This window comes from Ammodytes marinus (genome assembly GCF_949987685.1).
Source record: "Ammodytes marinus genome assembly, chromosome: 7".
Classification (NCBI taxonomy): domain Eukaryota; kingdom Metazoa; phylum Chordata; class Actinopteri; order Uranoscopiformes; family Ammodytidae; genus Ammodytes; species Ammodytes marinus.
Window position 1 is genome coordinate 23,944,559 of NC_137211.1, and position 12,894 is coordinate 23,957,452.

A 12,894-nucleotide genomic window follows, 5' to 3' on the forward strand; every position below is an offset into this window, starting at 1 on the left:
GTCAAATGGTCTTTAGAGATAAACAAAAAAAAATGCGTTTTGAACTAAGTTTTATAAGATTTATTTTTTAAATCACATTTTTGTAAATTATTATCTTATCTTATTGAGAAACCCAACTTTGATATCATATTCAGATTTTTACTATTTCAGACTGGGTTTTCAGAAGCAAGCATAACTGATGCTGCAATTTTACGAACATCTTAAACTTTCTTCAAACTGAAACATGATTCAAAACCAAACGGAAATGGATAGGAATTTTATCAGCTATTTTAATAAATAGTGTGGACTCTAATTGACACTTTACATTGTTTCCTTCCTCTCCTAATCTAAACCATGCGGCCTTCCCGTAACCCAGGAGCAGCAGTTTTAACCTACTATGGTATTTTTCAGGCTCAGGAGTGTAGACAGTGTTAAGTATTCGCTGCGATGAAAACGGCATTCCAGTCAATACATACCAGGTCTGAGCTCAGAGCTCCAAGATGGTTCCTGAGGTCATGCCACTGCTGGTTGCTTAGCGTGATGATACACAGACACTTGTACTGTACACACACACACACACACACACACACACACACACACACACACACACACACACACACACACACACACACACACACACACACACACACACACACACACACACACACACACACACACACACACACACACACACACACACACTCACACACACACACACACATATCACCTGCCACCAAGTGCCACTTAAAGGAACATCTGACTAGCTGCCTTATCATGGAGAGGTGTCAGAATGCACTTGAGGGGATCGACAAAATGATGAGCCACTGACAGTGACTGTCTGTTGCATGGTGAGTGTATGTATGTGTCCGTGTGTGTGCGTGTGTGGGTGTATGACATGTATATAAAATCTTGCTGTGCGGGCTGTAGTATCAGTAGTAACAGCAGAAGGATATCATGAGGACTTCGGTCCTTTGGGGCCTGCTGGTCCTGTTGTGTCAGTACTCACTGGTCAGCAGCCACGTACTGGGACGGCCCTCCTCTACCAGTGACATGGCTCAGCTCAAGGTAAGGAACCATAGCATGGATTAGCAGATGACTTCCACATTTGCTGGGCTGATAACAGTATTTCTATATCCAACATTCAATTGAGCATTTTTTTTCCACCAACATTTATCTTACATTGTGTAATAGTTACAAGGCATCTGAATATCACCCCTCTGCGTTTTTAACAAATATGTATTCCATATAAAAACTGTTGGGCGTGAGGTTTTACAATGTTAGTTCAGCAACATATACAAACTGAAGTCAGAAAAAAGCATTCATTTAATTCCCATCCCAAAGTAGAAATCCTTAACTGTGTTGTAAACGTACGGTATTTGTATGATAATTCACATGGAATCAAGTCACCAATTCAACAACCTTTAATAACTAATTTTTCAAATCAACTAACATCCAGATCCAGTCCCCTTTGGTTAATGACAGGTGGTCAAACTTCCATTTAAAACAATTGACAAGTTTAGTAGAATTAACAGAATTCCAAACAGATCAGTACAAATACCATTAAATGTGTGTTTACTGCTCTCACTTCTGTTATGTGAATATTAGTAGTTGGGCGTATCGAGATAAACAGCTTGGGGGTGTTTGTTCTCCAGTCAGTGCCATTAAACCATTTGGGATTTAACATTACATTCATTGAGTTTTCTTAGGCTTTGAGAGAACATAACTTTAACTAAGAGAAACTTCATTATTTGTTTAGAATAGTCTTGGTGCTTACACAACCTCAATGATCCATGTGGCCCGAGGCTAGGTCAGATCCAGGCAGTGTGCCCTCTGAGCCTGTTCAAGCATACAAATGTGCATTAAACCACTTGTTAAAGCCCTATTCAGCGCTGCACTCAGTGTATACCAATGGCCTGTGGTCTGTGAACCTCAACGTCCAAATTGTGTCAGGGTACTTGGACCTTTTTTTAGAGATGTTTGCAAGTCCAAACTTTAAACTCAAATAGCATAGTTTTTTTTCCATAATCATATGTTTCCTATGTATGGAAAACATCATCATTATGTAACCCATCTTCTCCTCTCCACACCAGTCTTTACTGGAGCGCTTTGAGGAGACTCTGGTTGAAGCAGCCCGGGGGGAGGAGAACCCTGAAGCCGATTATGAAGGGACAAACCAGGAGACAGAGCGCAGCCAGGCCAGCAGAGGATGGAACGTGGATCAGGAGGTGGACCAAGAACCTTTGATATCAGAAAGATCTCAAACAGCAGCTGAGGGCAACAGCAGGGCAGCCAGTCAGAGGAGCCGTCTGCAGGACCTGCTGCTGACTGCCAGGAAAAGGGCCTCTGGATGCTTCGGAGCCAGGATGGATCGGATAGGCAACGCCAGCGGTCTGGGATGCAACAATGGAAGAGGTGAGACTTCAGATGACTATGGCAGAAGGATTTCAAAGTAGGATTAAGATCAAGGATACTGAAGCGTGATCAAACGTTTTGTGTTGGTTAGGTGGAGAAGACAGTGAATTAGTTCATATAAAAGCAACTTCCTTTAGCTGGGATATTTTTCATGGGAAATCAGTTGCAGCAATAAGTGATAATGACAAGTTTATTATGTTATTATGCAATGATAAAACATGTTCATTCACTTAACTTTTGGGACTTTATAAAGGAGCTGGGGTCAGGAGGAACATATCTCAAATTAACCCTTTTTAGACACTCATTGAAATACAAGGCTTATTTTACTTTTGTAATTTTTTCAATATTTCTTTCATTTCTATGTTGCAAATCAAGGTCAATAAAGTTACCCTCCCCCCTGCTTATCACATTAATGTAACAAAAACACATACATTTAAAGGCACCTTCACCCATTTTGGATGTCTGCTAAAGTTACCATGTAGTCCCTTCACTCAGCTTTGTTTCATCTAACAAATTGTTCCCATGGTGTAACTCCCATTATATGTCATCATTATATTTCTGTTTGTGCACAGATTAAACAAACAACATATGAGATTTATCAACCTTTCCTCTAACACGCACTAGGCTTGACCTACAAGACACTACAGTTACCATTAAATGACAAAATCATCAGTATGTCTCTTATTGCGGGATGTCATAATCACTAAAGCCTCTAAAGAGTACTAATATGATGAATACATTATCTCAAATACAACCCAGAGTTAGAACATAACCATTTTCTTTTTTGTGTTTTTGTCATTTTTCCATCAGGGTAATCTGTCAGTTTTTCTGGGACACAGGTTGGATCATACTTTTATTGCCAACTGAAGCCACGACCATAGAGATTGGAAATGCATGGATTTGCATTAGCGACAGTTCAACTGTGTGTATCTTTTGTATGTATTTCTCTGTTTGAAGTGACCAATGCTGTCAACTGTAATGAATTCTAGAATTATTCACTTTGTAACATTACCACACTAAAGGAAAGGAGTTAACTACGTAGCTGCATGTGGGTTTCTGGCAAAGATAAATAAACTTTTTTTTCATACGATGAATTCACTAATTTTTCATAATCTTCTTTTCCTCTTGGCACACCCGTAGTCTGAAGCCATGTCAAGAGAACAAACCTGTGCAGTGGCAAAATCTAGACTTGACCCCTTCTGTAGGCTAGGTCTGTGTTTCTTTTCATTTAGTCCTGCTGTTGTCACCTGATTGTATACAGCAAAATCATTGTGACATCAGCTGAAGCCGTTACTTGATCTGTCATGACATTGACGTTGAGTGGACAATCAGAAACGCTCTTGATGTTGTGTGTGGTACGGTTGGATAAAATAAAGCAGCCCAAAGCTGCTTCACTTGTTTGAAGTGATGACAATGTTTCATAGTAAATATTCAAGGACCAAGTCCAAATGACAGAACTTCAACTTGATAAACTATTCTTAAACTCAGCTCCAAGCCTGAATGGCAGCCAATGCAAATTGTACACATGATGTAGTCTCCCTGAGACCATCACATAGTCTGTTCCATAACTGTAACATAACTATTTCCTTTCTTTGTGTTTGCCTGCACTAGAAGTCAGGGGATCACAGAAGTCACCAGGATACATTTAGAACCATAGATATACAGTATGTACAGAATGGCTTGATCCTTCCAATATATTTTGTTGCGCAACAAAATATAATGTAATACAGCCGATCATCCAGATGGATAAACAAAAGAACAGTAAAAAAATTTAGGAAAGGAAGGATAAACTGCATATAATATCATTGTTTCACATTTGTTGCTTTCATATATGAACAGATTTCAACTTTTGAACCCCATCTCTCACCCACAGCATGCTGGGATATAGGCTCTATAGGGCCTGTGTGACCCTAAGCAGGAAGACCGGATGTAGAAAATGGATGGATGGATGGAAACTAATTTCATCTGTTGCTCCAAAATAGCTGTCAAATGAGCAAAGGTCGAGAGAAGTGATTCATGAAGGAAATATGGCTTTGGGTCTCCCATTAACTTCTGCTGTCTAAATGCATTTGACAGGCTTGCAGCCTGGAGACGTTACTGTAGGTTATTATGACAGAGTAACTGTCACACTGCTCTGTCCAGTTAGATGATGCAGAACATGGAAGCGCTTCACCTGATGGCAGCTGCCAAGCAATACAGCTGCTGAGGTAAACCAACCTGAACCGACCTGAGTCCGTTTTCCACACACAGTCTTTTATTACAGCTTTGGAAAGTAGCAGGACAGAACAGAGGGTCGAGGTGAGAGTTAACAGGCTGATCCTGGTGATAGGGACAGTTGCAGGTTTTCTTTCCACTGTATAAGTGGGCACCTGATGTAGAAACACTTGGAACTGCACTTTGGAGAAACTCAGCATGTATTCATGCACTATTATACAACTGTACAAGTTCACTCTCTGATGCATGATTCTAATCAATTATCTGACAAATTAATTTAGTAAAACACATCTAAAACAAAGGTATAATAATAATAATAATAATGGATTGGATTTATATAGCGCTTTTAATTCTATGTGACTCAAAGCGCTTACAGGGTTCCAGGTTCCATTCATTCACACACAGTCATACCGGTGGTGGTAAACTACCATAGTAGCCACAGCTGCCCTGGGGCAGACTGACAGAAGCGAGGCTGCCATTCAGCGCCATCGGCCCCTCCGACCACCACCTCAAACATACAGCAGTCATACACATTCACACGAGGCAAGGAGGGTGAAGTGTCTTGCCCAGGGACACAACGACCATGACACAAGTGGCCGGGCTGGGATCGAACCGCCAACCCTAGGATCATTGGCCAACCAGCTTAACCACCTGAGCCACGGTCGCCCCTATAGGTATAGGCCTAAAGTACTTATCAAAACAAATGCCTAAGTACTGTAATATATACATATAAATATATATATATTTGTTTATATATTTTTTTAATTACCCAAACCTCTCATAGGCCTTTCACACCGCCGCAAAATCGGAGCTAGTTCTGGGCTTGTTCGGAGTTAGAGCCAGTGTTTTGGTTTCACACCGCCAGAGAGCCTGCTCCGGGCCGTAAAAACCGGGGGAACTCATACCCCAGGATTGAGCAGGGTTTGATAAGAACTGCTTGCGCGAACGGTTGGGGGAGGGATTATCCTGACCAACCAGAGCAACTCAAACCTCATGCCCGCCATATTTAAAAACACCGCTACTACGAGACGTAAACATAACATAATTACCGAACGTAGCGATCAAATTGACCGGCGAGAATACGCTGTATGGGTCCTGTTTGCTTAAGAAAGCAAAGCAAGAGCCAACAAGTGTAAAAATAAGACGTATTCGCCGCTGTTGTTGTGCTTAAAGCTAGCGGTAGCTTTAGCGTTAGCCACAAGAGCAGCGGCGTCGGGTGACGTACACACACGTTTACAGTGACGTCATGACGTTGCTCTCTTGCCGGCTCCATGGCTGTCTCCGGTCGATGTGAAACCAACCGGTTCATAACTGGGATAAGGCTGTAACCAGTTTTGAACTGACCCCAACACCAGCCTGGAACTGACTCTTGGTTCATTTTGGTGTGAAAGGCCTATCAGTGGCTTTTTACAGGGCAACACTTGCACCTTTTATCCAAGAGCGCCCTCTTGTGGATCTTGTTATATTAATGTCCCTAACTTAGTTTATCAAATTCTTTACTTCAAATTTAAGTCAGGCATTCCTCTCAGTGAGTCCTACTTCTTATCAAGCTTTTTACGACAGTTGCAACTGCAACAAAATTCAGTAATTTAAAACTTTTTTCTTTAAATAATTGATCAAATATTAAAACAATATCATTATCAAAATGTCTTATTATATGTAGCCTATTATATTTTTTTTTTATAATTTATCCTCTGTATTAATATAACTAGGACCCATCTCAATAATGTTTAACATCTGAATAAATAAAATGCTGCTAAAATGTAGCCTAATATAAAAATTATATATCATTATTATATGTGTATTATAGCCTGCATTTAATTTGAAAATGATCATATTATATATATGTTATATTAAAATTACATAAATTATAATATTGCTCCATAACTGCTGGACGTATGAATGAGCCACTTTTTGCAACCTAAAAAGCGATTACATGTCAATGTTGTCTTCACTACTGGTCAACGCAGACTCCAAGTGGCTGGAAAAAAATCTGTTATTGCAAGTTGAAATGAAATCAAAACAGTAAAGAAAGATAATAGTCTAACATATAAAAAATATAAAAAAAACAAAACAAAAACAATGACAGGCTAGATTTATTGAAAAAAATTAAATAAAGAATGTATTTTAATTTGAGAAACTAAATCCAATTAAATTGCATTTTTTTCAATTTAAGAAACTTAATAAACTTAAATAGAATTTTAAAATGAATTTTAATTTAATATGTTTCGATGTTTTATTGATATTTTCCTTATGTTTGATGAATAGGTATATTTTAATAATAACTTCACACTTGACACATTGAGATACATTGTCTAGCCAGAATCCGCAGGATAAAAAAGGAAACAACGCCGACACCTGGCGTTCATTGTTATGTGGTGAAACCCCACCAAGCCACTCCCCTTTACAGAAAAATAGCGTTTTTAAACTTGATTTAGTTTTTGATAAAGTATTATCCAACATTAATCGGACTTGGACCTTCCCCCTTAAAACGAGCTGTAAAAATATACAATTCGGCGTAGATCAAACACACCAAAGTGCAATTAAATGCAATTTAGCGTCCGTGTATAGGCTATTAATTAGTAATGTATAAAAAGTGTTAATATGTATTTTCCCTAGACCTACATCTTTATTTAGGCTACGTTATCTCCGAAACAGACCATGAAAGACTGCTTCTACTGTATTAAGGCATAAAGAAAGACTTCAAATCTTCTGTTGGTTTTTCCAAGTCGACGACGAGGGTGAATAACAATCCAGTAACGTTCAAACTTCGAAAGGTTTCCTCACAGCTACAGTTTGTTTTATTTGGTGAACGTAGCCCACAGAAAGGAACCGCTAATTTAAACATAGTGTAGACTATATTTATTTATTATCTTGTCTGCCGCAGACAGCCCCACCGGCACGGCTGCTGATAGTATTTGTATAGTAGGCTTTGTAGAGCTGAATCTCCGCCCTTCGATCCAGCCGGCTGCTCTGTGTGTGTAGTAGACGCAGCCTGCAGCGGGAGAGAGCGGGACGGAGAGAGGAAGAGGAGGAGGAGAGAGGGAAACACAACAGGAAAACCCTAGAAAGAAGAGTTTCTTGGGGGAAGCCTGTGTTTAACCAAAGCCATGTTTTTGGTGTAGGGCTGTGGTTACTGCTGCGGGAGGACAGCCGCTGGACTGCACTACTTCCAGAAACCTCGAAATGATCCATGTGTCTTTAACGACGAGGATGAGGAGATAACTGGAGAGCTTATTTGACCGAACAGCACATTGACGGCGAGACTGTATTGATAACAACGGCTTAAAATCCGCGTTGAGCTTATAAATAGACTTGGTGATGACCTCCAGACTGCAGGTGAGTGACACAGTGAACTCTATGGGCATTTATAGTCGGGACTCGGGAAGAACTGCACTACATGTATGTTGGTAAATGTGATCCTGTAGAGAGAGGGTTACAGTTAATATAGCCTGATAGCTGATAAGAAAAAAGAACACATCTTCCACATAAGGCTATAACACTGAACACACTACACATAAACAGTGTATTCTGCATAGCATGTGGGATATGGTTAGAACCCAGGTAGGCTATATGAAGCTGTGACAAAGAGGACATGACAGCCACATGACCACAGTCAGCATGACCCTGCTTGAAAGAACCAATACTGACCAATCTTTATGAATGCATGTGACATTGGGGAGCAGCAGCAGCAGACACACTGCAGGTTTATGGTGAGGTGTGTCTGCACCATAATGTCTGTAATAGACAGCCATCATTGCTGCAGCCTTTTCTGCTTCCAGACCAACAGTTGAGCATCTGCAGGTAACTGTGCTGAGGGCAATGTCCAAAATATCTGTGAATTGAAGAGAAGTGGTCAGTCAGACTACACTTTAGTGTTTGTAACACAGTTGTAAATTACTTTCGTGAACTGTATAACAGGGAAAATCTTTCAATAACAATAGTAACACATAATTTCATACATCTGACTCGTTAACCCTACGAGTCAGATGGAGGAGGGGGGGGGGGGGGGGGGTTGTTAAAATCCACAGAATATGTATTTATGAAATATTATACTAGATCAGTTTTTTGCTGTGGGGTGGTTAAAAATGGTGTCATCTGGTGCAATGATAAAAAGCATGAGGTCAATGAATAATAAAAGATGTGTCCAATGTCCATTGTCCCTTGCTTTTCAATATGTTCCCAGTGTCTTGTTATCTACTGTATGCTAGGCATTAAGTGATGAAATATATATGGTCCAGATATGTACAACAACAGGAAAGCTCAAGCTCATGGAGTGACCAAAATAGAAAGTCTGTCCTGATGTTGGGCAACAGAGGAAAAAAAGTCAAGGGGTCACCAAACACTTTAGAATCAGAGAGCGTGACAGTGGGCATTATGCATTTCACAATCTTGGCTTGTGCTGTACCAGCTAGAAAGGCTTGATCCATCCACTGCCCTTCTGGGATCAACAACCCTAAAGAGCACACAACAAAAAGTCACAGCTGAGTCTAGAGTTGCAGGACTTTGGTCTCAAGACAAAAAGTATTGGACATATTAAAGTTTGACTTTATGATGGCACTAGATCAGTCGTCAAAGGATCGTCAAAGTTATAACGAGTGTGTTTTAGAGTAGACATTTACTCAACTACAAATGTTGACCTCACGATTGTTGCTAGATGAAATCTCAAGTGACCACAAGGGAGTAAAACACATCATATGGGAACTGTGAATGTCAGTACAAAATGTTCCAGTGGATATTGACATAAGATGAAACATTAACCATGATTAACCCAAGCAAATGTCTTCAAATCCTTTCAAGATAGTTTTTTATGGGCCTAAGGTTGGGTATGAAAAACCCTTTTTTACGGATAGTTTGAATCATCCTCTGGGTACCATGAATATCCATTCCAAGTTCCAGGTCAATCTTGCCAGAAGTTGTTGACCTATATTGTCTGACTGACCACTTGACATTGTCCCTCTCAGGACCTGGTCCTATTGGGTAAAAAAAAACTCTCATCAACAATTCATCAACTTTCAGTGAAACATTATGCAGGAATGTTGTGCCTTCATCTGGGTGGGTTCCATGTTTGCCTTTGGGCTCTTTGGGCTTTAACTGAATGCTGTCATCGCAGTGGGAGTCAGTAGATCACTTGGTCTGGACAATCCAGAGGCTGTTTTCTCATCACAGCTGACAGCACGGGCTATTGTCCATTCAGTGGCAGGGCCCACGGCATCTTCTTCAGAATGGAGGCTGTTTTCCATATAGCCTGCTGAATTATTCATCTATTTATGTCGTGATTTGTTCTACCCAGGGGTCTCTTAATCTGAACATGTACTTCTAAAAATGCTAATAGCTTGACTTCTAGTACTAAAAGGCTAGGTTTAATTTGCTGTGGTAAGAAGAGGTTTTAATTCATAATTTCTGCGTCCAGTTGCCTAAGTTTGAGGAGTATTATCAGTTATGGTCTCGTGTTTAAGTGGCGAGTCATCCAGTAGTGAGTAACAGTCTGGGAAAGGACATGTCTGGATTTGCTTTAGAGGAATGTAACACGCTCCCATTGCCACTAGCACAATGCAACAAAATACAGCCGGTCGTCCACATGGATAAACAAACGTCTGCTCTCCATCGTACCTGTGTGTCTGTGTGTGTTTGAGTAGCCTAATTTGACTTTTACAATTCTGTTTTGGAATATATCACATTATTTGTGTTGTATTATTCTATTGTTGTAATTACATTTCTGTGTATTTAGCTGTGCACTCTCATGGATGTCATGTGAATGCTATTTGATGCACACATTTTTCATTGTGGCTATTGTCAGTATCAAGAGATCATTTTGAATGCTCTTTTTTTGGACTTAGTGTAATGGTATTTGTTCTGAAAGATAGAAACTATTCTCCCACAAGTATTTGTTCTGAATGAGTCAGTTTAAGAGAGTACTCGACCAATTTAGCATTTGTACTCCAATCACATTGTGGAACTCACAAGGTACAGGTTAAAAAAACAAGGATACAAAATGAGTTCAGCTAAACTAGCGATATCGTCTCTGGGCCTACATTACCCACGATGCAGCCACTGACAGCTCTACCTGACTAGATCACTTGAGGACGTTTTTCTTCCTTCGCACAGCTCCCTCCAGAGACACCAATGTTGTTCCACATATGCATTAGTACTTCCCTTTGAAGTGTAGAATATGAGGGGTTTAAAGCAGTATGCTAGTTGGTTGAGATCAGCTGCACTTATTCCTCTGTGAAGTTTGGTTTGAGGAGGTATTTAAAATACACAGCCTGCACATTGTCGGCTGGTTAGTCACTGAAGCATGCAGCGACTGGAGCATGCTGTACTGTGTGTCAAACAATGCGGCCTCACATGGATTTACATGTGTCTTATAATGTTGGACTGAGATCCCGACAGCCAAGATCTACATTAACGTGTTTGCTTTCAGAACGCAGCTGGCTACATTGTGTTTTTAACTTAACGATGAACCAGTTACACTTGAGTTTTAACTTATTGTCAACTGTTAATCATCCCACTTAACAAATAAATGTCTAATCTAATGAATGGATTTGTGTGTTGGCAGGAGCTGATGTGACCATAGAAAAGGAGCCAGCATGACTTCTCCACATCCACTCCTCTGTCACGCCTCAGGTGAGTCAATCTGCCATTACACTCAACTCAACTCTTGTATTTAATTTAGATTTCAACGTTTGAATTCTTCTTAGCATCAGAGCAGGTCCTGGCGTGTGCCATTATGTGTTATGTGAGCTGAGAATTGTGCCAGGTACAAGGCAAAGTATTGTATGGAGTTGTAGATAGTACTTATATTGTCATAACAAAAGTAGATTTGTGGATTGTGGCTCAATAAGAAAAAAAGGTCTGGTTTTATCCATTCTGGTGAATTGAAGGGGCCATCCATCCATGTGGTATTGACCTTCCATAAAGAAACTGAACTTTTGAAACAACAGATTTAAAATGTAAACAGCAAGGGCAGAAATATCATGACTTTTAGGCCCTATCTCAAATTTCCCAAACACCCTGGATCCTTCATTTCCCACAATGCAACTCAATAGTGTCTTTCATTAGACCGTTCCTGATCGATGCCCACATGAATCCATAGCGCCTCATTTTGTAGCACAGACCTTCTGTTGTTGTCTAAATGTCTTTCTTACCTATACAACTCAAATGCTCCAGAGCCGGGAGCTTAACTCCACTCATGCAGTCAGGCACAGGGAATCGCCTGTAGGTGAACCCTGACTCATTAATCCCCTGCTGTTGTGTGGAAAGGGCCTACTAGCCTAGTAACCATATGCCGTGTAAGAAGGAGCAAGCCTCTGCAGGCCATATGCTGCTGAGTTAACCTTGACACCAATCTACCTGTCAACCAGAGAGGCGGCAGTATAAGAAGGATTGTTGCTGCAAATATACTGCAGTTCAGGAAAGGACACTAAAGGTATTCAGACGTTATAGTGATATTCCCAAATGAGTCAAAGGGACGGTTGTTGTTTCAGTAACATCACATTATAAGTAAAGATTTGTTTCCCCCTTGATAAAACTCCACAAATCAGTTGTTAAGTGTACCCTTCATTTAAGCCCATGAGGAGAAACCCATTGTGAATAAGTCACCAAAACAGCCTCAAACCAATTGCCAAACAGTGAACCTAAGGCTCCTTGCAGTCCTGAGGCAGTTAACCAGTTCGAGGCAATTAACCACTTAGCCCAGTTGGCAATGCAGCCTTTGTTTAGCGTGGGTACAAACTCACGCAACACAAAGGCTGCATTGCCTACTGGTTGTTGTGGCGCAAATGGTAAGTGACAGGAGAAGGGTTAGGGCTTGAGAGCCATATGTTCAGCATGTAATCTCTCCTACTAACAGCTCTCCTTGTTGAGGCACAACAGTGACAAATCCTTTGTTTTCAGTGGCTGCTGTTTGGCCCTGAGCACTGGTCAACAATCTGTTCAGCTTGTATTGTCTTATATAATGAATGAGATGGGTGGTCTGGCCTCTTACCTGAGGGGATTTCTAGTACTGTTAAGACTCAGAGTTACTGAGGTGAAGCCAAATGCATACATTTTGAAGTTCCACAGACAATACCTTCAGGTATACCCACCTCATCAGTTTGCAATTCACTTATTTATGAAACATTGTGCTAAACCTGGTGAACTTGTTGTGATGTCTTCACTGCACCTGATTGTTGTAACAAGTTAAAAAAAGCTGGATAGTGAGCTTTAGAGGTGTTGGTCAAGGCAGCCTAGCTGTTCACCCCTGCTTTCAGACTTAATGCTAAGAACCGAAGCTAGTTTGTTTTGCCT

General features: G+C 40.5%; 2 protein-coding genes across 2 annotated transcripts in view; both read left to right on the forward strand.

Annotated features, from left to right (window-relative positions):
• Nucleotides 1-933: 933 nt before the first annotated feature.
• Nucleotides 934-3,206, forward strand: nppa (natriuretic peptide A; the record flags this gene model as incomplete). The annotated part of the gene is made up of 3 exons (XM_080030747.1): nucleotides 934-1,044; nucleotides 2,070-2,391; nucleotides 3,202-3,206. The coding sequence occupies 3 exons, from the start codon at nucleotides 934-936 to the stop codon at nucleotides 3,204-3,206; spliced, it is 438 nt and encodes a 145-aa protein (XP_079886873.1).
• A 4,417-nt stretch (nucleotides 3,207-7,623) lies between these two features.
• The window catches only part of LOC307253357 (rho guanine nucleotide exchange factor 10-like protein), a 31,034-nt gene continuing 25,763 nt past the window's right edge, over nucleotides 7,624-12,894 (forward strand). Inside the window, exons 1-2 of the mRNA XM_080031355.1 lie at nucleotides 7,624-7,944; nucleotides 11,165-11,232. Coding sequence (XP_079887481.1) covers nucleotides 11,196-11,232 — 37 coding nt within the window. The 5' untranslated portion in view covers nucleotides 7,624-7,944; nucleotides 11,165-11,195. The remainder of the gene's footprint in view (nucleotides 7,945-11,164; nucleotides 11,233-12,894) is intronic.